The sequence below is a fragment of the Camelus dromedarius genome, chromosome 2, assembly GCF_036321535.1.
Source record: "Camelus dromedarius isolate mCamDro1 chromosome 2, mCamDro1.pat, whole genome shotgun sequence".
Lineage (NCBI taxonomy): Eukaryota > Metazoa > Chordata > Mammalia > Artiodactyla > Camelidae > Camelus > Camelus dromedarius.
The window spans coordinates 39,568,958-39,594,432 of NC_087437.1; the positions used below are offsets into that span (position 1 = coordinate 39,568,958).

The 25,475-nt window shown below is 37.4% G+C and overlaps 1 protein-coding gene across 10 annotated transcripts in view; it reads right to left on the minus strand.

The window, feature by feature from the left end:
* Nucleotides 1-5,190: 5,190 nt before the first annotated feature.
* MECOM (MDS1 and EVI1 complex locus) overlaps nt 5,191-25,475 on the minus strand; it is a 528,509-nt gene continuing 508,224 nt past the window's right edge. For 9 of the 10 annotated variants that reach the window (XM_010976323.3, XM_010976321.3, XM_031450805.2 and 6 more), the window contains 7 exons: nt 22,597-22,763; nt 21,437-21,514; nt 17,129-17,298; nt 15,003-15,147; nt 11,463-11,699; nt 10,458-10,641; nt 5,191-6,778 (listed from right to left, as the gene is read on the minus strand). In XM_010976323.3, coding sequence (XP_010974625.3) covers nt 6,644-6,778; nt 10,458-10,641; nt 11,463-11,699; nt 15,003-15,147; nt 17,129-17,298; nt 21,437-21,514; nt 22,597-22,763 — 1,116 coding nt within the window. In that variant the 3' untranslated portion in view covers nt 5,191-6,643. The remainder of the gene's footprint in view (nt 6,779-10,457; nt 10,642-11,462; nt 11,700-15,002; nt 15,148-17,128; nt 17,299-21,436; nt 21,515-22,596; nt 22,764-25,475) is intronic. The other variant, XM_031450829.2, reaches the window with a different exon arrangement.

A 25,475-nucleotide genomic window follows, 5' to 3' on the forward strand; every position in this document is an offset into this window, starting at 1 on the left:
CATGTCGTAAGTGATTTGATGAGCGAGTACAAGGAAACTACTTAATTTTCATGAATAAGTGGAGAATGTTTGAGACGCTATCAGGGAAAGTTTCTCTGAAGAAGTAAGTTATAAGTTAAAATCTAAAGGGTAAGCTAATTTAGGAAGTGTTCCAAGTTCACAGGGTACTATGTGCAAAGTCCTTGAAAGTGGAGTTGAATTTGGTGAGTGAAGGTAATAGAACACATGAGAAACAGGCAAGTGGGAACAGACTAAAGAGGCAGGCAAAAACTGGCTCACGCAGGGCCCTGGAGGCCATGATATAGATTCTAAAAATAATGGGAAATTTATTGGAGGCTTCCCCCATTAAACTAGTGTGTATGTCTAGCTTATGTAGTCCCATGCCAGATGTGGTCTGTTGGCACCCAGCACCTTTCCCAGCATTCCTCTATATCACAGGGGCCTGGGTGCTTGAAAACAAAACCCCAGTCCCCAGACACCCTAGCCAGTTGGTTTCCAGTTCGGCACAGTGACAGGCATTGGTGGGAGGTGAGAAGGCAGCAGGAAGGCTGACTCCATCAGCAGCAGCCATGGTCCCACAGCTCCATGGTGAGGGCACAGGCTACTCCCTGCTCCCTGGTTTACATCCTTTTCTTCCTTTGCTTTTTCAGCCCTTCCAATGCTTTTGTGGTGCAACCCTTTGCATTCAATCCCTCTCTGCTTAAAATATTCAGAGTAGTTTCTGGTTTCCTTTCTAGACATTGACTTAATGTTTCTGATTTGGGCAAATACTTTAGTTTCTTACTCACCATGACTATTGCACATGCCCCCAAAGAAGTTTGCAAAACTCTTTTATGAATCAGTTCACTTTAATTCTGGGTAACACGTGGCTCCTTGGCTACAGTTTTATTGCCAGTCTTGGTATAGTCATCGGTAGGAGTCATAACTGAAGCACTTAAAAAAATATATAACAACAATCCTTATTTCAAGAATTCTTTGAAACAATTCTTCCTGTGAGGATTGTAAGTCCGATGTTCTAATTGAAACAGTTCTAATTTTGCAGGTACTAGTATGTTATCCTCTGATTACCTTCGACATTACCAAATTCTGTGTCCTGCCCTGAAAATACTGCCCCTTACATATATATGTTAGTCCTCCTGTCATACAGATGATGTGGATGTTTGTTTTTGCCCTCCATAATGTATGCCCACTTATTTGGGAGGAGTCTCTCAGTCTGGCTGCACGGGAACAGGCCTTTCCTGCCCCATACCTTCAGATGAGTTTAATGGTGTCTTGATCCAGTAGGATTTCAGGTAGAGCCAATTTCATACTCTGTCTCTAGAATTTCAATCTAGACCCCGAATGACAAAAAATGCTGAACATAATGATAGTTGATTCATCTTGATAACAGCCTAAGGGGCTGTCTGTGGGTCTGGCTTTGCCTACCCACTGGTTCTGGGTCATGTTCTAGGTCTGGGTCCCCAGCTCTCTCTTTCACTGTTAAGAGCTCTCCTGTTATGCACCTGGTAATTTGTTTCTCTGAGTTGAAAAGAATTCGTTTCTTTCACCTTAAAGAACCATACAGACAGAGAGGGATTGAATTACATCTGTTGTTTTTAATTGGAGTAAAATATATATAGCATAAAATTATGATCTTAACTATACTAAGTGTACAATTCAGTAGTGGTAAGTGAATTCACATTGTTGTGCTTCCAATCTCTGGAACTCTTTTCATCTTGCAAACCTGAAATTCCATACCCATTAAACAACAACTCCCCATTCCTCCCTGCCCCCAAGCACTGGCAACCACCTTTCCGCTCTCTAGCTCTATGAACTTGACTATTCCAGGTGCCTCATACGGGTGGAATCACAGTATTTGTCTTTTTGTGACTAGCTTATTTCACTTAGCATAATGTCCTCAAAGTTTACCCGTATTGTAGCATGTGTCAGAATGTTCTTTCTTTTTGAGGCAGTAATACTCCACTGTTTGTATATTACACATTTTGTTTATCTAATTCATTCATCAGTGGTCACCTGGGTTGCTTCTACTTCTTAGCTATTGTGAATAACGCTGCTACAAGCAGGAGTGTACAAAATCTCTTCGAGACTCTGCTTTCATTTCCTTTTGGATGTAAACCCAGAAGTGGACGCATGGGATCGTATGGTTATTCAAGTTTTGCTATCTCCAGGAACTGCCATACTGTTTTCCATACTGGCTGCACCATTTTACATTCCTAGCAACAGTGCACAAAGGTTCCGATTTCTCTACACTCTTGTCAGCACTTGTTATTTTCGGGAGGGTGTTTTTTTTTTTTTTTTTTTTTGGATAGTTGCCATCCTACATCCTTTTTCTAAATATTTTAAACATTTTCTAAATACTGCACCAAGGACAGTCTCATATTCAGAAATGAGTTATGTAAAATGTAATGAACAATTAAATACTAACCTAAATGTCTTGGGGAAGAGCTGGCTGGCTCTCTAAACTCTGGCGCTCCTGGACCTAGCCTATTGATTTTTTCCTTTACTCTTACCGCTTCTCCCACAATCCTTCTGTTAAGAATTCTTTAAACCTGGAGAAAAAGAAAGAAGTGCACTTTTTAACTGTGCTTGCTTTCACGTTTGCTTTCTCTCACGGTGAGTCTGCTAACCATCTTAGAGAGGGTTTAAGTCATGTCATGTTAATAATTTCAAAATGTAGGTTTGGAGTGTATCTTTTTTTTTCTTTCTTTCAAAAAAGGATAAGGAGGAAACCCAAAAACCTGCTAAAAATTGCAAACAAGATGCCTCAGGCCCTTCCCTTATCGAGGAAGCATTTAGGATCTTTTAAAAACACTAGTGTTTTTCTTACTTGAGATAACCTGGATAGAAAAAGCCTGGGAACCAGTGCTTGGCGCTCACCTTTCAGACTCTTCACAGCCAAGACACAGACGCCTAACTGTCTCCCGGGCACATTTGCATCTCCAGCAGCCTTGCTCTCTGTGGGCACATATCCTTGGTTTGGAACATTCTTTTTTGGAGTTCTTTAGCTGCGCTTGAACCAGGAGGATCGGAGACGCTTGGCTAAGGGTGGGCTCAGGAGCCGGGCACCCCTGGATTCCCAGCCATTCTCCGAGCTCCAGTTTCCTCATCTGTGAAACAGGAATAGTGCTTCCTGCCTGCAGGCCCACTGTGATGATTAACTGAGGTAATGAATGCACACATTCCCAGCATGACTTTGGTCTAACAAGCTGTTTAAAAACTGAATAATTCATTTTATTCATCTGGTACAGAAAAAAAAAATTGGTTAATGGTCATTATCTGAAAATAAGAGTTCCAGTGTACCTATTCTTTGAATGTGTTTTCTTAGCTGTCCTTAAATTTTTTGAGAGCACTCAACAATTAGACCGGACGGCTCATGGTTTTCAAGGGCTGGGTTTTCCTTATTTTTCAAAGCTACATGTTTGTTCAAGAAATGTCTCTAACATTTTTTTCCAAAAAAGTCTATATCCACTTTTGTATACTCTAGAATGATCTCTGCTATGTCCTAAAAAGTTCTTCTTAGCACAGTGTTTGTGCATATGTCCACACACATATACACACATATATTTTATTAACTATCACCAAAATTATGAAGTGCCTGCATGTGGAGAACTTTAACCAAGTATTTCCAAAAATGTATTTTGATTTTCAGCACTCACAGACACCCAGGGCAGTAGCAGAAGCAGCAGGAATTATTACCCTGGTTTCACAGATGAGATTTTGAAAAGTATGTGACTTGCCTGAGACCTCAAAGCCACTAAAGTAATGGAGCCAGAGCTCAAACCCAGGCCTTCAGCTTCCAAATCCGATACTGTCCCCACCGCATCTCCCGGCCTCTCTACAGGGCCGCTGGGGAGATGGATGTAAAAGAAGGCAGAAATGTAAGGCTTGAAAGCCTCTTTGGAATTTGGAGGGGCCAAGCATTAGCAAACAACTGAACTGTCATGCTCAGATCTAACAAGAATTCAGTGGCGTTGAGAGCATTCGAATGGCTTCGGAATTTATAGGTATTTTGTCTACAACAAAGGAAAATGCACAGCACGTTCCAGACGCTCCTCCATTTTCTCAAATGTGTTGTTAAGTCTCAAGTACTAGATTCTTCTTCCGTATAGGCCATATTTATAGCTTTAATATATTTTCTGAGTATTTCCTGGGCACACTTTAAAAATATCAATATTTATGCCCCATTTATTTAATTCCTATACTACTGACATTTAGAAAGGATGTGAGGAAGTTTCTCTCTGTATCTGGCATTGTGGTTAAGAATGAATAAATAAACAAATGAAGAAATTAGTCAGGATCTATTTCCACATGTCATACTTACTTAATCTGCAAGCCTTGTTAAAACCTCTACAGCCGGCCAAGTTGAAAGAACCATATCTAAAACAACTGGCATTGTATTTAAGGTGCAAAAATATATTCATAATTGCTTTCCCACCAGAGAATCTATCCTATGGAAATACCACTCCTCACATTCCAACCCCGTGTGTACATATGTGAACACACAGAAACAATTATGTGCATGAAAACTAAAATGCCATTGTTTACACAAGCGAAAAGCAGAAAACATACATTTTCAACAAAACTGAAATGGTTGAAGGCATCATAGTAGATCAAACCCGATGGAATATGGAGCAACTGCTAAGTGATTGTCCTGAAGAATTTGTAGCAATTATGCAGCAATTTTTTGTTTTTTTTGATAAAGAAAGAAAACTCAAACTCAAAATCACAACAAGCCTCTGAGTATCACTGTGAAAAAAGTGATATTTTGCCTGTGGACAAAGACTTAAAAGGATCGTAGAAAAGTTAAAGTGTCCCTACCCTCTTGGAATCAGTTAACAGTATTTGGGTGATTAAAAACAAAAATAAGAAACAGAACACCTTTTAGCATGCCCTACGTGACATCAAGAAGAAAAATTGTAGGATGCTCTGTCCTGAGACATGGAATGATACCAAGGACCATGTAGTGTTGCCCCTGAGCCCTGACTTGGCACCACAAGGAGAAAGTCCAGAACAAGGAGTGGGGGGTAAAGCCAAGGGCTACACTTCACGTCATCTCAAACTGTACACCACGTGCTGTGCTCCATGTCTCTGTCAGGGCGTCAAGGTCCCAGGCAGCCGATCCTTAAATCACGGGATCCCACAGGTAAAACTGCATGAGAAGGGGAAATACCACACAGTGGGAAAAATAACCATTTTTGTAAGTCTTTATTTTTTAGTTGCTCCTCCCATAGTAATGCACTGAAAGGCATAACAGTTTATATTGTACAAAGCATTTGAAGAAAGTACCTCAACTTGCCGATTATTCCAAAATGAGATTACAAACAAAAAGAAAACAAATCTGGTTCCTCAATAAAGGGCAAAATAACTGAATACAGTCTGTTATTTACGTCTCTCTTTTAACATAAGGTCTGGAACACTTCATTTTACAAATAGGATTAACATGAACATAACATCGCACAAGCTTGCAGACAACCAGCATAAAATATGGGGTACAGGTTTTTTAATCAGAAGAATCATGCTTTATGAAAGAAATTATAATCGTTTATACAATTGAATCAATTTCAGTATTACAAAAACTAAGTTGCATCTATTTGTATTTAGCTCATTAAGAAGGCAAACAAACAACAACAACAAAAAAAGGAATGTTAAGAAAAGCCAAAAGCCAAACACCACTTGGCACTCCCACACACAGGTCGAGTCACCTTGGTCCTTGAAATGCAGAAAGGGGTGTGCCTCATACGTCAGGAATTAGTGGCCGACTGGAACAGTGCTATTTTAATCAACAAACAATAGTTTGCCAACAAATAAATACATGATACACGCAACACACGCAAAAAAAATTAAACATTAAAAAACAGTGACATGATTGTCTAAAATTAAGATGTTATTACAAGGATTTGGCAAACCTTCTATTAGTGTAGTGGTACAGCGGTACTGTGATGAACAGGTCACCTCACTGACAGCCTCTCTGAGCGTTGAACAGCCATAGTTTACACTATACACATACCCTTTTTCCCTAGTTTTAAACAATGTACTTAAGAAGGCAAACGTTAATGGGAAACAAATACTCCTGTTATCAGTTTCTATAATAATCAAGTGTGCATTTCATCCAACTACTTCTGTCTTCAAAGGGTTAAATTACATAAACCTTTAACGAAGGAAAAAAAACAATTAAACCTGTAATTCAAAGCAACTGTTCCGAATCATGTGTCAGGTGATCTTGTAGAAAAAAAGAATTCAGTTCCTACGGAGTGTTCATTCGTCTCAACGCCGCCATGTCCACTGCCCCCTCTCCCACCCGCCCCCCAGGGCTGGGTGAACCGGAAGACGCCGTCTGCCCAGCCAGTTTTTCATTGTTACTGAATCACTTTCCGTCGCATTGATCCTCCAGAAGTCAGCAGCTGCCTTTGCTGTGCAAAACAAAATATCGAGAATAAATAGTTTCTTTTTCTTTCTTTCTTTCTTTCTTTTTCTCTCTCTCTTTCTTTCTTTTTTTAAAATCATTCAGTTTAAGGTCCCCAGACTTTAAATGAGTGACCCTTCAGGTCTCTAAGGCATTCTGCTCAGCAGTCTTTTAAATAGTCCTATGTGAAAGAGCCATGCTACTGCTGGACTTGGTCCCATCTGGTCGACCTTGGGAATGTCATACGTGGCTCAGGGACTGGATGGCGCTGGATTCCGCTGCAGCCCTGGCCATGCTGTGCCACACGTTGGAGGAACTGTGGGATGAAGAGTGGAGGGACTCCTTGTCGGACAATGATAGCATCATAGCATATGCCTGAGGTAAAGAGGAGAGACTTGGTAAACGGCATTTGAAAAACATCATTTTTAAGTCGAAGATGAGCACGGGTGCATGTTAGGAAGAGAAGGGACCCTGAGTGGGAGCATTGCTGGTGGGTGTGTTTGGAAAAGCACAGGGCATTTTTTGGTGTGTCCTAATGACGTGGTGTTAATGTTGACCTTCAGTGCCTTGAGGTCACAAAAGTGACACAATCTGCAGAATAAAAACTTAATTATTCTGTCTAGAATGTCAATAATGCCTCCATTAGGAAATAGGTGTCATCCCCCTTCCCAACCAGAAATACAATAACCATCCACCTACTGTTCATGCACATGTTCAACTCACCAAACGTACTACTCTATGCTTACGACTGAAACTGCAAACACAAAGAAAGGCCAGGCCAGCCTTGGCAGCACTGTGGTCTGGAGGAAACAGTCCACCCGATCCCTGCGCTTTGTAACTGAGAGCCTGCAGGTGAGAAGACTTGCCCAAAGTCACTCAACTGGATAGTGTTGGAAGCATATGTAAAACTCATTTCTGCCCAACTTTTAATCCAGTGTCCTTTTTCCAGTTCCCCTCCATGCTTGAAATGTTCAATGCTGACACCTAAAGACCTTGAAAGTCGAGGTAGATCAAGTTGGTGATACAAAAAAAAAACAAAAAAACAAAAAAACAAAAAAAAAACACCTGAACACAAGACCCAGCACAGTTCTAACCCCTGGGCTCCAGTACCTGCTGGAGCAGAAGGTGCACGGAGGCAATCTGTGAGGAAGTGCTCTTTCTTCCTTATCATCATGTCAAATTCTAAATAACTGCTCAGAGAGTCCTCCCATTTGCTGCCAAGTAAAATATTCAAATGAAATATTTGGTCTTGACTTGCGAGTGAACTTTTCACTGTTGATTTGCTATTGGTCTCATCCATTGCTAAACTTGCTTGTCAAAATGCTGCTGAAGTGGGATCATTAAAGTCCTGCCAAAGACATTCCACTGTCTGTAAACAAAGACAAAATGCCTCTGTTGTTAAGCAGAATTTCATCTCTGGGAGTCGTGCTGAGACATGTGGCCGGTCTGTGGTTTCTTCCGTAATCATGGCATTCAGTTAGAAAATCTGCCCTCGCGGGCTGATTTTGATCTGCTGGGTTATGGCTCTCAATGTACACATTTGACTTTTATGCATGCAGTCTGCCTTCTGGACCTCTACAGAATCTCCGCAGACACATAACAAGAGATTTCTTAAGCATCTACTCTCCTCCAGGAGAGTAGCACTGTGCGAGGTCCCAGGGAATCAAGGATAGATGAGAGTTCTTGTCCATTGTAGAGTTTAAAGTATGGGGGAAGTGACATTGAACTTGATCTACTCTAATTAATGTTCCCACGTTTAGAGATTAAGATAAAGAATACTCTGCAATGGTTTTACCAAAACTCGTTCTGATATTTGGAAAGGGGAAAGGGGAAATGGAGTGCAGAGGAAATTTTGAAATCCTGAGTTGTAATTCTGGCTTCTAACCTGCCTCTATTCAACCAACTGTGTGACTTTGGGCAAGTTGCTTAACCTTTCAAGGTTACTTTCCTCATCTAAAATGTGGATAATAATTACAAAAACTTACCTCCAAGGGTTGTGGAGGAATCACAAGCACTAACTTACATGAAGTGCTTAGTTCAGTGTGCCTGATGTAAATTGTCCCTGTTTATCATGAAATTCATTTTTGCAGGATAGGATTTTTCAGGAAAATTCCATGCAGAAGGCAGCCACTGTTGTATTGGTCAACTATTTTGGATTCATTCGCCATAAAAATCTCAGAGTAAATATATGAGTTTTGAGCAAAACATCTGAATCTATTCAGATTCTAGAAAATGGTAAATATGGCATATCTGCCTTTTGGTAATCAAAGGAAATAAACATTTTCATGCACAAGGATCGGTGCCCAGCATATAACTGACAGTTGATAAGAACTGAATGAATGGAATGAAGAGTCTCATGAAATAAAGTCAGTTTGCAAAAAGGCCTGACCATTTTCAAACTGAGATATATATATATATGTGTGTGTGTGTGTATGACATAATCAAGTAACAAAAATATGAGCTAGAATCGCAAAATGCTAGTATTTCCTGTGATGGTAGCTGTTAGCCCAGCTGGGCAGGGACTTCATACGTCAAAATGCTGACACTGAAATACCATTTCCACTATCTCTAGGTTCCCAGGTCCCTTTGTTTTCTGTCACTTGTGACAGTTTCAGGAATCTTCAGGTGTTGTGCCTTACAATGTCTTGTAATTTGGGATGGAATAATTAAAAGACTTCTTTTTAAATAGAAAGAAAACCTGGCTCCCCCAGTTCTCTGATCAACTAGGGAAGAAGAATGGGAAATCAAGAGTTGAAGAAATGTATGTTAGCCACCTCTTATGGCTGGTTCCAAGTGAAAATGAGGTGTCTACTCTGGCCAAGTTACTTTTAATGTTAGAAATGGAAAAATTCATTTTTATCCCCACTGAATCATAGAGCAGGAAGGGTCTTAGACATCTCCATTCACCCCACTTTACAATGAGGAGACGGCGCCCAGAGCTGCGGAGTGATGGTCTCCAGCTCACGGAGCAGGGCAGCTCCATTGCTGAGGCTGGCTGCTCTCACTTCAATTCAGAAAGAACATTTATCCTACCTGTTGCCATACATAATATCTTCAGACTTTATTGAATTTACTGATATTTTAAAATTTGTATTATCCCACTGGAATAACATTTTCCCCACTTTAGTTGAGATATAACCACATTTGCTGTGAAGACCAGCCCAAAACATCTCAGCCAAACAGGAAATTTCCAAATGTAGAAGTTAATACGGTCACATGGTTGGATATGTCAGGCCATCTCCAAAATGAACTCTGGATCAAACAATTAGAGCAAAGTGACCAAAGAATATGGTAACAACAAAAAGTTTCTTTCCTTTTTTTTTTAATTGACCTCAATAAACAATCAGGTTGAATGCAGATGTCAAGCAGAAAGGATTGACTTCCCTTTTTTGTGAAAAAAGAACTGAGGCTCCTTTAATTGGTATTTATAGATCCTTAAGGGATTTATTTTGGTTACCATAGTGCTGATAGAATGCTGGAGGTCCCAATGAACTTGGGTACCATTCATTTATTCGGTCAATAAAAATGGATAGGTCTTATTTCCAGATTTGCCATCAAATTGCTGCAGACTTTTAGCAACTCATTTCATCTTTGATCCTCAGTTTACTCCTACATTCTATAATTAGATGACTTAGTAATTAACTGTATATAGTAAGAAACAAAAATAGTGGACAGAATTCACTTTGCAAAAATCTGAAAATACAATTAGGTTGACAAAAATTCTAGACACCAAGCAGTTAGAAAGTAATTCTGAAGTAGCATACAAACAGGTGCAAACAAACATTATAGACTCTCGATACAGAAGGAAGGCAACTGCAAAGTAAAGGGCAGATTATTGGAGGTCAGGGTTTGTCACAGAAGTTTCTGTGCAGAATGCAGTCATGTCAACTGCCATAGCGGTTACCTATTTTGGACTGGGTCATAGAGGAAAGACATGAACCTTTTGAGTAAAGCATCTGAACCTGCTCAGATTCTAGACCATTGCAAAGAACACCTGCCTTTGGTGTCAAAGGCACAATGTCATCATGCATCTCTACTGCAGGAAGGTCTGTACCTGTGATTTGGACTTTCTGTGTAACGGCTGTTTAAGTTCCTCTGGCACATGGGAAGCACTGAAAGAAGACACCTCAGCTTCAGTGTATTGATTATCTTCCATTTTCCTCATTTTGAGGCTATCTGTGAAGTGCCTGATATGATCTAGAGCAGAAAGTCCAGTTTTATATTCTTCCTCTTTATACCTAAAATGAACCAATGGGAAAGCACAGAGGGTTTTTTTTTTCTTTTTCAGTTTGTTATCCACCCAAATCACTTTTCATTTGAGTTTATATACTTGTCAAACGTCATATTATATTTGCAATATAAAGTAACCCGCGTAAATTCTTGGGTTCTTTTAAAAAGCTTACAAATATTATATCTTATAAATAGATTTCTTTTAAGACTTTTCATAACTAAAGCAAGAGTATAGTTGAGATAAAGAATTAAAGTCAATGACATGTGAAGTCAGCAATGCAGTGGAGACAGAATTCATGCATTTATAATTTCCACTTAAAATAAAGCCAATTACGATGATATTCAGTTGGCATCAATTACCCATATGAAAATATAATATTCCCATCAATTTAGTTATTTGGGTATTTTTTCCCATTTAAAAATCTATCATCTGTAGAGATTCCATATATATATCAAATAAAGTGAGATTTATCTCAATAATTTTTGAACACTAACCCACTGGATAAATTGAATAAATTAATGTTGAAATCTCTATTTTAATTTGTTTTACAGGCAGAGTCTAAATAAATGATCGTGAACTTGTGTAATTTTCATTCACCCTTCCTACCTCAGGTTAATCAGAGTTCCACAGATACCGATGGATTTCTGTGCTTACAGATTATGTTGATGGCCACCTGATTTCCATTAATCCACTATGTATGTCTTGCTAATTCAAATTTAACTTTTATGATTTATTGTTCAGAAACTGCTTATCACCTGGAGTGTTGTGCTAAAGAAGGAACAGAGCAGCAGGAACTGTAACCCTCCGGGGACTACGCTTGCATCTCACCTCACTGGGGATGTCTTGCAACTCATCTCCAGGGCGCTGGTTTCTTCATAGTCATCCTCAGGGTTTCCTTCGTGTAAGTTACTTGTCACTGGTTCCTTTCCTGTCTTCCCAGGAATATCATTGTCTTCATCCTCCTCATCTAATAACACCTCATCTTCTACTTCTTCATCATCCAGTAAATCCGAATTTTGACTGGTCACCAAAGCCTTTTCATCTTTAAAGTGACTGCCATTCATTCTTTCAAAAGCATAAGAAGAAAGAGGTTCAGTTACTCGTGTCATTTTTTTAAACAGGCAGTTAGCTTTAGTATCATGTCTTCCTAACAATTTAGATTCTTAACACTTCCAGAGCAAATTTTTATTGTTTATGCTTTTCATGGCAACCATGGGAAAATAACGTAACCTCACAAACAAGAAAATGAAGAAAGAAACTAATTATGTGATTATTCAGATTATGAATGGAGACTTTGGCAGAACCAGGAAAACAATCCCAGTCTTCTAGTTCTTATCAGGCCTTTGCTTGATAAATGATATTGTTATATATGATATAAAAAGCACAGAAAGATTTTCTCTACATAACCTTACCTAATTATCATATAATTATGCACCATTGAAAAGGACAGATTTCTGGAAAACTCATATCCCTGAGCAACACTGCTGGAGCTTCAACACACATCCTTACAGTGAATCTAAGGGTTCAAAGAAAATGTGAAAGTAGCTGTCAAGGGCCAACCAGCACTTGCTACTTCTAGGCGACATCGGTGGGATATGGCTCGTAAACACTCTACTCAAACGTGGAAGTACTGAGCGCTCATTTATTTGTACTTTGTTCAAATTATCCTTGATGGTCCGAGGGTTAAAAAAAAAATCACAGTTTTCCAGGATAATATTGGGGTGGGAAATGATATAAAAATGCAATTGTCCAAATATCTTTTGAAGCTTACTTAGCAAGCATGAAAATAAAATGATGGCAAAGAAGAATATTCTACTTAAAAAGTTCTTTGTGATAGTTTGGTCTGTGGTTGCAAGGATTACATTATGTGAAGAGTTTAATAACAGAAGTTCCCATGTAATACATTTGAGAGCATTTTTGAAACTATGACAAACTTTTTGGGCTTTAAAGTAAACATTAAAATAAATGTAAATGGAATTTAAGTTTCACTGTCAGATTTTAAAGTTGAAATTAAGCTACAAAATAATTATAAATGTTCTGACTATCTCTTCCTAACTTCTTCCTTTTAAAGACATGCGATCAGGGAAGTTAAGCCCTTGGCCAAGTACAGAGAGCTTGTTAGAAATTAAGCCATCACAGGAATTCAGGTGTCTGATTCCTGGGCCATTCAGAATCTTTCTATTTTGTCTTGCTTTTTTATGTATTTACAAATTCAGAAAACTTGTTGAGACTGCTAAATTATTGTTATAGTCATGTACAATTTTCACATTTAATGTAACTATTTTTCAGACTGTGGAAAATCAGGTACCAGTAATACCCCCCCATCACTTTCCAACATTAAAAAAAAAAGGGTATCATTTAATATTTAGATTTCCCAAGGCATAAAAATACATAAAGAAAACAGTCCTGGGTGTGACAGATGCACATAGTAAAAATTCATTTGACCAGAAAAAGTCATCTCATCGTTTAGTTTTTTTTTATACAGCCTGTCTCTTAACCTCTTTTATCAAAGAATGATGAAAACATGTTTTGCACAGACATAAATTATTAGTTTCCAGTTACACTGCCAACTTGCTAGCTTGAATGGATCAAAATTGTTATTTTTAAAAAATGAAAGAAAAAGTAGAAGAACAAAAGAGTGCATGGATGAAAACCAAAAGTAACAAAGCCAACGTGATTAAGAAAACCTATTTGTTAATTATGCTTTCAAATGTGGCAATTTATGGGGGATATATTATTCATCAAAAGTAGTCTGATAGGAGTTGAGGGGAGAAAAGTTAGATGACTCAGTCTTCTTACTTCTATGCTGTTTAGACATGTTGAAACCAGATGTTGGGCTACATGGTTCACAAACCTCGACTAAGGGCTCAGAATCTGAACAGGCATCTCAGAACACAAATGGTGCTTTTTGTTCGATATTTCTTATTTGCAGCATATACTTACTTATATTGTCCTTACTACTTTGTACTTCTGATTAGCTGCCCCATCTTTCTCTCTCTCTCAAACCCCTCCCCCCACAATACACACACACATACACATACACACACAAATGAGTGAGCAGAGGGAAAGATACATCCATTTGCACAAAGTTGTAGTTTTTATCAGACTTCTTTGAGGCTGGGAAGAGTCATAGCAGATATTCTCCCCTTGTTCCCTTATAGACACTTCTATACAAGTTGAAGAAGAGAAGTGTTTATATATTTTTACATTATCTTGGAAAATAACATTTATTTGATACTTGCCTTAATGGAAAAACTATCTAAAATAATTAACTTTGACTTTTAATACCATCAAAAATAGAGGACATGAACAATAACACTTGTGTGATAAGAGCTTTCATTAATTAATTTCAATTACATTAAAATTTTCATTGCAGCATCCTAATTTAATAGGCCATTGGACAGTTATGGTCAGAAAAACATAGGTCTCAATATTAGATATTTAATTATAACTTATAGATAAGAAAAATTAAATCTAGTAGTTTTGGTAAAATAAAGTCTCATTTACATCATATTAAAATATAAAGTACTAGATAAGTGTTAATTAGGATCATCAGCATTAAAAGTTTGTCTTTGTAAATTTATGCCACACATGCTTGGTGTTGATAATGACAAGAGGAAACCAGGTCACTAAAAACAGGGACAATCACACTCACTGAAACAAATATGTCAGAATTAAATGCGGACCCACTTGAGAGCATATAAGGGAGTAACAGAATCTTACTAGGAAGCCACAAATGTTTTCTAAAAAAGGTATTTGGATGACACTCAAAAGTATTTTATATGTAAATATTTATATATATAAATTTAGATATACAAATACATAAACAAATACATATTGATACTATATAGTCACATAATATATAGTCACATACTATCTGTATACATTATAGATCATATATGATATAATAGTAACTCTATTATATACCAGATATATATGATATATAATAGTAACCACTGATTCAGCTGAACCCCTATGGTGGTTTTCCCTTCTACCTGGCAAGGTTCGATAAAATATTCTAATTAGTTATCAGGAGAAGAGGAACAGAATACTGGTGAAAGTGTGGACTCTGGAACCAGACAGCCCAGGCTGAATCCCATTTATTACTTATGTGGCCTTGATGTCTCCATTCCTTCACTGACAAAATCACACAATAACTGTCACTATTTCATAGGATTATTAGGATAGTTAAGTCAATTAATTCATATAATGTACTTCGGAGAACATCTGGTATTTAATCTGCACTAAATACCAGCCACCGATGGTAGGAGTAACAGCTGTATTCTAAAAGGGAGGACAGCAAGGGCATTCGAAAACGTTCATTTCAGAAATCATTAAATTTAAAACAGAGAAAAACCCCAGCTTTACCTCTCCTCTGTGTTCCGGGGAGACTGGCCGCTGTGGTTGCTGTCCCCAATGAAATTTCGGATTTCTGTGAAGTAAGCATCTTCCTTGTCATCGAGAATCGCACCCGTGCTTTCCAGCTCAGAATGAGGCGACGATGTTGCTGTACCTGACGGGAGACAAAGCCTTCGTTGAAAAAGACTGTTATTTATATGGCAGCTTATTTTGAATCCCACACCTTCTTCATTTGATCAGTGTCGTTTCCTAAAACAGGCTCTTTCGAACATCAATACAGACAGCTTTCGGAGGTCAAGGTCTTCCCAATTTTACCATCGTGCTCAGGCCAATGGCAGTGCCTTGGGGAATATTTTGAACCACTGAATTCATGAGGCACAGTCTTTTGAAGATGCTGTTTCTCCCACTAGCTCCCTCCTATTCCCACTGTGACACGGGAACATTTGTATTCGTAGAATGGGAATAGAGGATGAGGCAAATGATAGAGAGGTCTTAAACAATCCTACCAGAAGAAACTGTATACCCAGTCCCGGTTGCAGTCAGTATGTAGTTACTGCCCCTGTGCTAAAGTATGTTACCAAAAAAGACCGAAAGCACGCTGGAAATACTGCACTCTGATTTGGCGGACTAAGCCACGGGGAGACTCAGAACACACCAGCCCAGAGATGCGCGTGCTACCGTATTAAAAGGACAATCTTGGATCTAGGCATTACAGAACGCTCTTCGGCTTCCTTTCCTATAAAACTGGAATCGAAATGTCTGTGTCACAAGATTGTTTCAAAGTTTTCATAAATTTACAAATTATAAACACTTTCTAATATGTGGTCAATCTTTACACTTTTGCTTCATGCTGTTAATCTTGTCCACAAAATATCCACAGTTTAATAAGTTGAGGTGACAAAAAACGAGAGGTTAGAACACCCCTCAGCTTCATGAAGTTATAATCTGGACCAACAAATAAGTATTCAGCTTTGACATGTTATATCTTTAACTTATTTAATCTTTTTCTGAGATTATTTTAACTGAAACAATTATAGGAGCATACTATAAGGATGTACACAGAAGATGTAGCTACTTTTGTATATTGGATTAAAGTTCTGTCTCTAAAACATGCTATTTTTAAACCATGATCATTTGATTTTTAACTTTAAGGGAAACAACCAGTATTTAGTTCATCCAAAATCATAAGCAATGTGCCTGTACAGTACAGAAAGAATTAATAATTAAATAATTTCCTGAAGTAAAGATTATTACTTTGTATAAATCTAACCTTTTTCTCTTTTTAAAATCTTTTGTCCTGAACTCCATGCACAACCCCTTCCCTCACCCCCAAGTCATTTCCTTTATTCTCTAGAAACAGGTTGTGGCTACATAGGTCGGTGTCCCCCACACACATGCTAGCTGGTAAATATTAGCAAATGGCTTATATTTAAGCTTAATGGCTTAATATAAGCAAATGGCTTATATTATCTAACTATTAGAAGCCAAAGGCAAGAAACCTACCATGTCTTCTAACTATGTGCCAGTAGGTCTGGGTTAAGGGAAGGCTAGTTTTTTGCCACTTTTAATTTAATACTACGTCAAAATTTGTGACTAAAACCACACTCCACTATCATTTGCTATGGGTTATTTTGGTCATGTCGACAATCTTCTGTTACTAATCTCTAAAACATTCCCCTGGAGAGGCTCTCTGAACTGCAGGTCTTCTGCAGAAGCAGCCATGGTTTCTAGGTTAATAAGCAGAGAGTGGCATTCTGGGGCTCCACTCTGGACTTCCTGCCATGCGGGGGCCACAGTCTGTGCCAGGAGGTGGAAAGATTGCTCCCTGCAATTTAGAAAATCTTGATTCATAAGTCTCCTGTGATTTCGGGTTATGGTTCTCTTTGCTTGAGACTGCCCTTTGGGATGAATCCAGGAGAATATAAAATCATCCAAATAAGGCTCTGAGTTGTATATTATTCAACGATCACATCATTCACAGCACTCCAAAATCTCAAGGGAATCGTGCTGCAAATTTTCACAATAGGATCTGATTCTCGCATCAAAGTGCAACGACAGAAGACAGATCACAACTGTCTTTTAAAATAAGAAAAATAAGCCACCTTCTTTTCCTCATCACACAAGTGATTACCTACCAGACATGTTCCCATTCTCGTGTTTCTTTAGGTGTCTGTCTAAGTTGGTTTGTTGACCAAAACACCTATCACATAAGTGACACTTAAAGGGCTTCTCCTTATTGTGGATGTTGCGAACGTGCCGCTGCAGGTTAGAAGATATGCTGAATGATCTGTCACAGTATTTGCATCTGAAAAATAAACACAGAGAAAATATTTGCAAGCAAATCAAAAGACGTTTCTCAAGACTAGTAAATGAGATCTCTGAAATTATCACGCATAAAAGAACACTGCAGAGAAAAGGCACAGCAAGATTACTTTCCACACAGCCAAGGTTTCAACTTCAACAAATACTTTGATTGCATTAAAGGTTTTCATGACTTTATGAAAAACCGTAATAAAATATTGATGATTTGATTGCTCACAAATTTATGAGGGCAATCAGTTCTAATATTTTAAATAAACCTCATGAAGTCAAAGACATTAAGAAATAGTAGCATTGTTTTATCTTCTGCTTAGGGCACTACAATTAGATCCTTTGTAAACAAGCACAAAACAGATTCTTCATATAAAGTAGAAAGATCCATTTTTAATTCAAAATTTCAGAGTCTGATTAAATAATTTCTTAGTAAATTCACTTCCTCGATTACTAATTCCAAAAGAAATTCTGTTATCATCTCCAAAATAAAAGTAAGCATTCCAAACCTTTAAAACTGGAGCAACGTGAATAGTATAGTCTGATACCAAAGATACTGATTTTCATGATCTTTAGTGATTAGGACCCCCCCAAAGCCTTCATTCTATTAACCTTTAAACTGTTACAAAAGAAAAGTAAGTAAGATAAAACTTTTCAGATAAAAACAAAGGTCTTCGTTAACCTCTCCTCTCCTGATTACCCCCAGTTTTCCATTTCTTTTTTTTTTTTGACTTTTTATTTTGTTTTCAATTTTGATTTTTTAGCTAAATTCTTTTTATTGAGGTATAATTGACAAATGACATTGTATTAGTTTCATGTGTACAGCATAATAATTCAATATTGGCATATATTGCAAAATCATCACTACAGTATCTAGTTCACACCTGTTCCATACAGTTATACATTTTTTCTTGTGATGAGGACACTTTTTGTATTTATATGATTTTTCAATTGAATGAAAGATTCTTTAAATTCTGTAAAAGTACTCCACAATTTTCAAAAGTTTCACACACATGACTTCATATAATCCCTGAAGAACCTTTCTTTCCCCCACCCCTGTATTTCTTCAAGAGTCTGTGGCAGTTCTGAACCAGGTCAGTTTCTCAGAAAAGCACTTATTATTGGCTGGCTGATTGTTTCTGCCTTCCGTGGTACTGACGATAAAAAATTAAATATTATTATGAAGTTCTCCTTTAGTCATAAAATAAAAATGTAAGCCCCGCTCCCTTCCCCTTGCCCCAGCTCTTACTGGTGAGGAAGAAAAGTGGAAATTGGTGAGGTTTTCTCCTTGACATTTTAAAGTTGATTGCATTGTTTATATGATTTTTTTTTTTGTATGTGTGTTGCTTAAAATAAAAAAAAAAAATCAACTTTCTCCAGATGACTTTTAAGTGAAAATTTCTAACTTAGCAGCCCCAATATCCTGAACTCATTCTTCCATGTGAAAATCCAGAACTCATTCTTCTTCCACTTCTGTACACAGGCTCAGTGGCTCGAGTGCTCTACATCAGAAACCACCTTGTTCCACTCCAAGTGTCTGGGCTTTGATGGCTGTCTCTACATGATGCCAGAAGTCTAGTTAGTTCAGTGGGGAAAATAAATCTGTTAAACTAGTTACTTTGGCATGGTATCAATAAACCAACTCAAGGGCTGATTTAATTTTCCCCTTAAAAAACCATTCTGGCATCATGATGTTCCTCAACTTTACTTACTTATAATATTAATTAAAACATGTGTGAAACTCCACATTGATAGCAGTTGTAATATTTAAGCCTCTGCTCTTGAAAAAAAATATATACATGGAGTCTTGGCCTTCTCTACAATAACTTTGTGGACTTCCAAGGCCCACTGCAAGGAGAACCATGGTACAATTGGCACAATTGTGTTACACTGAGCAGAACAACCCAGGAACAGAGAGAAAACTTAAACTCCCATCAAATTCTTTAGAAAAATTTTCACTCAAAACATTTTCTATACAAATCATGAGGAAGAGAGATTCTGTCTTTCACATGCTGCCAACTGCTTGTATGCAAAGAAGCTTTAAACCTAAAAAATATCATCTACTCTAATATGAATAAAATTGGTCAATAAAGAAGTTCTAACTAAAGATCATCTGTTACTTTGTATCTGTCCTCTGCTAATACCTTGGCCAAAAGGTTGAGTGCTCCTAAAAAGAACAAAAAACAAAAAACAAAAATCATTCCACTCTACTCCAGTAAATTTGTAGGTGGAAAAGAAACAGATTAAATAGGAGCTTAAGTTTCCGAAATTCTAAAATGGAGTATGTAACACACGCGTGAGCTATGCACTATTAGGTTTTCCTGGTCGCTAGATATAAACACAGGGGTCAAGAGAATGTTTGAGATCATGGCATCAGATAAAATCCCTGACTTGAGAGCTCCAGGTCTGGGTTTTAATCCTGGATTTACTAATACTATACTTAATAGAAGGCAATTAGCATCTGTGGATCTGAATTTTTTCACTTGTGAAACAGAGGAGCTGGACAAGTAATTGTTTAAGATCTTCAGCTATGCAAAATTCTAGTTTGCATCTTTAAAAATACATGTACAATAATAGCACCACTTATGGGGTAGAATAAAGCCACTGAATTCAGGTACAAAAAAAAAAAAAAGAGTAAAGTGAGCATGATGTCATGGCCGCACACCAGACCCTAGGCCATTACAAAATGTAAACATGAAAATCTTTCCTTTCATTTAAGCAGAATTTCTTGGATGTGACATATTTTCAAAAAGGGAAATCACCTAACACTTATCATTCTTATAGTTCTCTGAGACTTATTATATCAAGTGCATTCTCTTACATATAAAGTAGAAATATCCCTTATGATTACTGATTTACAAAACATGTAGGAAAGCAAAGACTTTAAGAAAACATTTTATTATTTTCTGACTTTAAGTCCCTCTAGTTTTCTCCCAAGATTTCAGTTATCTTCAAATGAACATTGGTCTGCCCATTTTCTTATGCTTGTATGTAAAAAAGTCTTTGAAAGCTGAAAAATAATTTATTTATTTTAATGAAAAAAAAAGCATTCAGACAAAAACAATTTTAGACATATGCAATGCATAAGAATTTCAAAGTAGAATAAAATTAGGGGTATTACTTAAAGATAAATAACATTCATTCTTTGAAGAAATATACGTGAATATCTAATACTGTGTGCAAGGCACTGCACATTAAACAATGTAGATGGTACTTTAAAGCTGGAAGGGAAAATGTTGATTCTTTTCATTCATTCATAAACAATAATATTAAAATTAAGCATATGTCCCATGTGTCACATGGTTGATCTTGACATTTAGCGGAATAAGCTAGGATACACCGGAGAATGGTGGATGGAATTGCCCCCTTCCTATAACACACTCTATTTTATTTGTTCTACCCCTAGCTCCACATTTCCTTCCTCCTCTCCAGGTTTAAGGTTTATTCTTTAAACCTCCTAATGGCACTTGTAGATACTGAGTCAGCTATACTGGGAAAACAAAGGTATATATGGGTTGTTAACTCCTAGCAGAGGTTTAAGGTCTGGGAAAGGGAGGTTGCAAGGCTATGATTATTGTCAATTAAAATATCATGAATTATTGAGAAGAGAAAATGCTTAATTTTAAAAATGGCTAACAGTACTTAAACACGTAGTCTGTACTAGACACTACTAGAACTTTTAGCCTGAGATATAAGAAGACTTGATTCAAGAAATTAGGACACATTTCTGGACTCAAGAAATTAGAACACATTACTATATATAAAATAGATAAACAACAAAGACCTACTGTATAGCACAGGGAACTATATTCAATTTCTTGTAATAACATATAATGGAAAAGAATCTGAAAAGAAAAAATATATATGCATGTATAACTGAATCACTTTGCTGTACACCTGAAACTAACACTGTAGATCAACTACACTTCAATAAAAAACTTAAAACGACAACAAAGAAATTAGGACTCTTCTAAATTTTTATCCTAGCCATTAGTTAATTCTTCTTTGACTCAAAATCGAATAGATATACATTCAGACATGCACAAAAGTAGCCTCTTTTAAAATCGTGTCAGTGAGTCCACGTTAATGGTTACAATGTTTATCAAGGTATTTAGTAAAAATCATTGTCAAACCTGTAAGGCTGCTCTCCTGTGTGGGTTCTCAAGTGCCGTGTTAGATTCGCAGATCTTGGAAAAATCTTGCCACAGTATCTGTTATGAGAAGATGTTTATAAGAGAAAGTCAGCACAATCGACTATATTTCACTCAAGCTGCATAGAAGCCAGATGCTTATTCCTGACTTAATTAATCTTGCATGGAACTCACAAGTCTTTGGTATTTAAAATTTGCAACAAAGCCATTCTACAGATATAAATAACTCTACAAATAAAGGCTGCTATATGAGATGCGGTTGAATTTACTCACGCATAAGCAGTTTATGAAAATAGACTTGAGTTTTGATGACCCCCACGCACCTCTTTTATTAACTCTGTATCTTTACATCCACAAAACTGAACCAGACAAGGGGATAAAAATGTGACAAGAGCTTGTGATTCTGGGTTGATGTAAACAGATTTCAAATGTTTCAACTCATTTTACATGTTAGCCATAGTGACAACGTTGTACGTTGAGTGGTATCAGATCAGACAAGATTCTAAGACCTCATCCATCAAGGTATGTTCCTATAAAAGCTTTTCTGGAAAGAAAGTGACACATTTTCCAAAGAGCAGATAAATTGATATGCCTGAGTCAGATGCCACAGATTTCTGAAGACAGTTCAGAAAGTATAAGCATGATTTATTTTTTTAAAAAAGAGAACAGAAACAAACAAAAAAAGCTTTCCTGTGCTACTGATGAGTAACAAGAAACTTATTAACCAGCTTTCCTCACTTATCAACCTTATTCGTCCTTCACTGACAGTCTTATTCTTCAATGCCATGACAATTAATAACTCTATGCTTGAGGACAGTAGTATTATATACCTTTGGATGAAAATAATTAACTGTGAAAGAAAATTCATAAATATCAAAGTGAAACAAGTAGATAGTATTTGGACCATTTCCAACCCCATTTATCACAACCAAATGGCCTGTGTTAAAATTTTCATTTAATAGTAATTTCTTAAACCACTATTTTTATATTTCACTCAATAAAGAGCACTTTGAAGTGCCTGAGATATATCATGGTTGCTATTAATCATCCAATCAAGAATAATTTCCAAAACAAACAGCAGGGCCTTTTGAAACCAGAGGGGAGAATTTTGGAAAACCGACCACGATTAACTTTGCCATTACCTGCAAGTATAGCGTTCCTTTCCTTTCCGCAGGAGGTTCTCTGGCAGGGCGTTGGGAGGAGCTCTGAAGTTGAACATGGAGGGAACCGACTGTAGAAGTTCACTGGCCTCAGGTTTCAGGGCGCTGAAGCTCTCCAGCTTCTCTGCCATGTTTTCAATGGCTGACATCTGAAAGGCAAATGCACGAAACTATTAGGACTGGTTGGACATCATTCTTCTGTAATCATTCCTAGCAAACCAAGAAATCATTAATAAAAGGGAAGCATCAAATCTGTTGAATGCAAGGGACTGTAGAAAGAGGTCGCAGTGTCCCAATATTAAACAAGCAACAAGAGAATTCGCTGATTTTGAAGATAACAAAGGTAGAACCAAGCTCATAAAATCCCAGGTGAACTTTTTCCTAAGACCTTGGTTAAACCATGTTATAGAATTTGATATACAATTAAGCAATGAAATACATGAGAGATAATAAAACCAAATTAGATTTTTATTAAATTAAAAGGCATTAGATTATGTTATGGACAGCAACAGTAAACTGAAAAATATAGGAAAAGATCCTATATGTCTTGCCTAGGTAATAAAAACCAGAAGTCCCATGGAAAGAACTCAAGACATGAAAAACACCAAATGTCCCAAAGTTATAGCTTAAGCTAAATGTATGTGGTGCAGAAAGGAAAAATTAAATGTGTAAGAGGTGCTCTGCCTGAGACTATGTAAACTGATATCGGGCTATACTAGATTTTTAAGTGGGATCATCTACAAAGAATTTTGATGAAATATTAATTTGTTCTGGACAAAGATGGAGTTGAAGTGACAGTTCACGGTGTATTATCATAACTTTGTATCACTTGGCATTGGCATTATCAGGTATGGGAAGCTGTTAGTGTAAGCCACATTCTTAGAATGATATTCTTAAAGAAAAACTATCATGCCTAATTCTTCCCCTCAAACAACCTTTTTTTTTTTTTTTATTTTGCTTTTAATCTTCAAGTTTTTGTCCACATGCCCACGTATTTGACAGTCACAATCAGAGGGTAGCATTTACTTTTAAAGGTAGCTTGACCCTTACTGTCTACAGTTAGGTGAGCTCTGCCTTTCCCTTCAGCCCTCCCCAAACATTGTTTCCTCCACAATCACATTTTATTTGGAAGCTGCCTACTACTGAATTTTTAACTAGAAAAAGCAAACTCTCAGGCCCTCTTGTTAAATCAACTCACCCATTGTTTATTCGGTTCTTAGGGCACTATGCCACTGAAGAACTCAGAATACTGTTAAAAAGGTGTTTGCTTTCCATATGCACTCTATGTTTTGCAAAGGGCTGGGGTGGTAGACCAGAAGACTCCAAGCAGTGATTAGAAATGGTAACAACTGCATATTCAGGCAACTGTTGAACCCAAGAAAATGATTCTTACGCTGATAAGATGGCAAGACAGAGTTGGAGGCCCAATTATGAGCTCAGGTTAAAAATAAAAGGCAACACTTTGTACTCAAAAGGAAAATCAACAAAATACATACTCCACGGACAGGCAGCTAGACAGAATACCATTGACTTAAAACTACAGCAAAATCTTAACAGAATGGCCTAAACCTGATTCTCTTCTTACAAAGGGAATATTGTATGCTTGATTCTTAAGTGACTATTCATGTTGTAGTTAGCTTTCTTTCTTTTCCCTTTCTCCTGGAGCCTGCCCTCTCATTTCATGCCCAGACTCCTAATGCTAGCTACAAATTGCAACGTACAGGGTACCACTGCCAATTTGCCAAATGTCTTTCATCAAACACGGTGCAAAAAAAAATCTCAGAGGAAAGTCAAGATACATTTACTTGTCAGACGACAAATGTGAACGCATTGGGAGGCGGTAGGGGCTATGAGCTCAGGGGTTTGATTCATAATCACTCAGCTGCTAAAACATTCTCCACAGATGCAAGTGGACAGCACATTTGTCACTATGAAGGATTCTGACACATACTGATCACAGGGCAGAGATATGGAATGACGATGCCGCTCAGAGAGGTTGGTGGAAACTCTGTCCCTGCAGAATACGGTCATTATCCCCCTCCAGCTGGAGCGTTAGCATTTTCATATTACTTTGGATTTTATTTATTAAAAATCAATACAGAAATATTTTATGATTCTATTTTATTTGCATTTATTCCTTCTAATTGTTGCTTGCAGAAAATCATTTTGATATTCCACCCTCCATGGAATAAATTGAGTGAAAAATGACCCCTGGCCTTCCAGCTGATTAGTGGTAACAAGCAAGGGTGAGGGTCATGATCGCATATATTTATTGGGAAGAATAGTAAGTGCATGGGCGATGATTATAAATGTTTTATTTATGTACATTTAATATTTGAGTGAAGTTTCATTATCTAGTGGTTTTAAATCATTTGAGTGTCCGCCCTGCTGACACACTCAGATTCCTGGGGCAATACATCTTATAGGAACACTTTTCCTTTTATATGGAAAATAGCTTACTCATGACTATTATTATTCTCAGCTTTCATCTTGAGCACATGTGAACTACAAGTCCTTCAAGTTATTTAAGAACAATTGGCTGTTGAGAAATGTGTCTTGCTTTAGTAGCTGCTAATAGCTCCTTTTGAAGAAACATCACTGTGATTACTTTACCTCAAAATGTTTCAATTTGGGAAAAGCATCAAGAAACAGGAAAATATATTATGGGCTTGCCGATTAAATAACAACATTCTTAAAGATAGTAAGAGAAAGAGCAGCGGTTACCCAAGTGCCTCACTGTAGCCACCCCCACCTCCGGCTTCTGGCGTCAAATGAAAAGAGTAAATTGGAGTGAGGCAGAGGGAGAAGAGGAAGATGGGAAGTCAGCTGAGGGTAGCTGTTAACACCACACGCGCAGACAC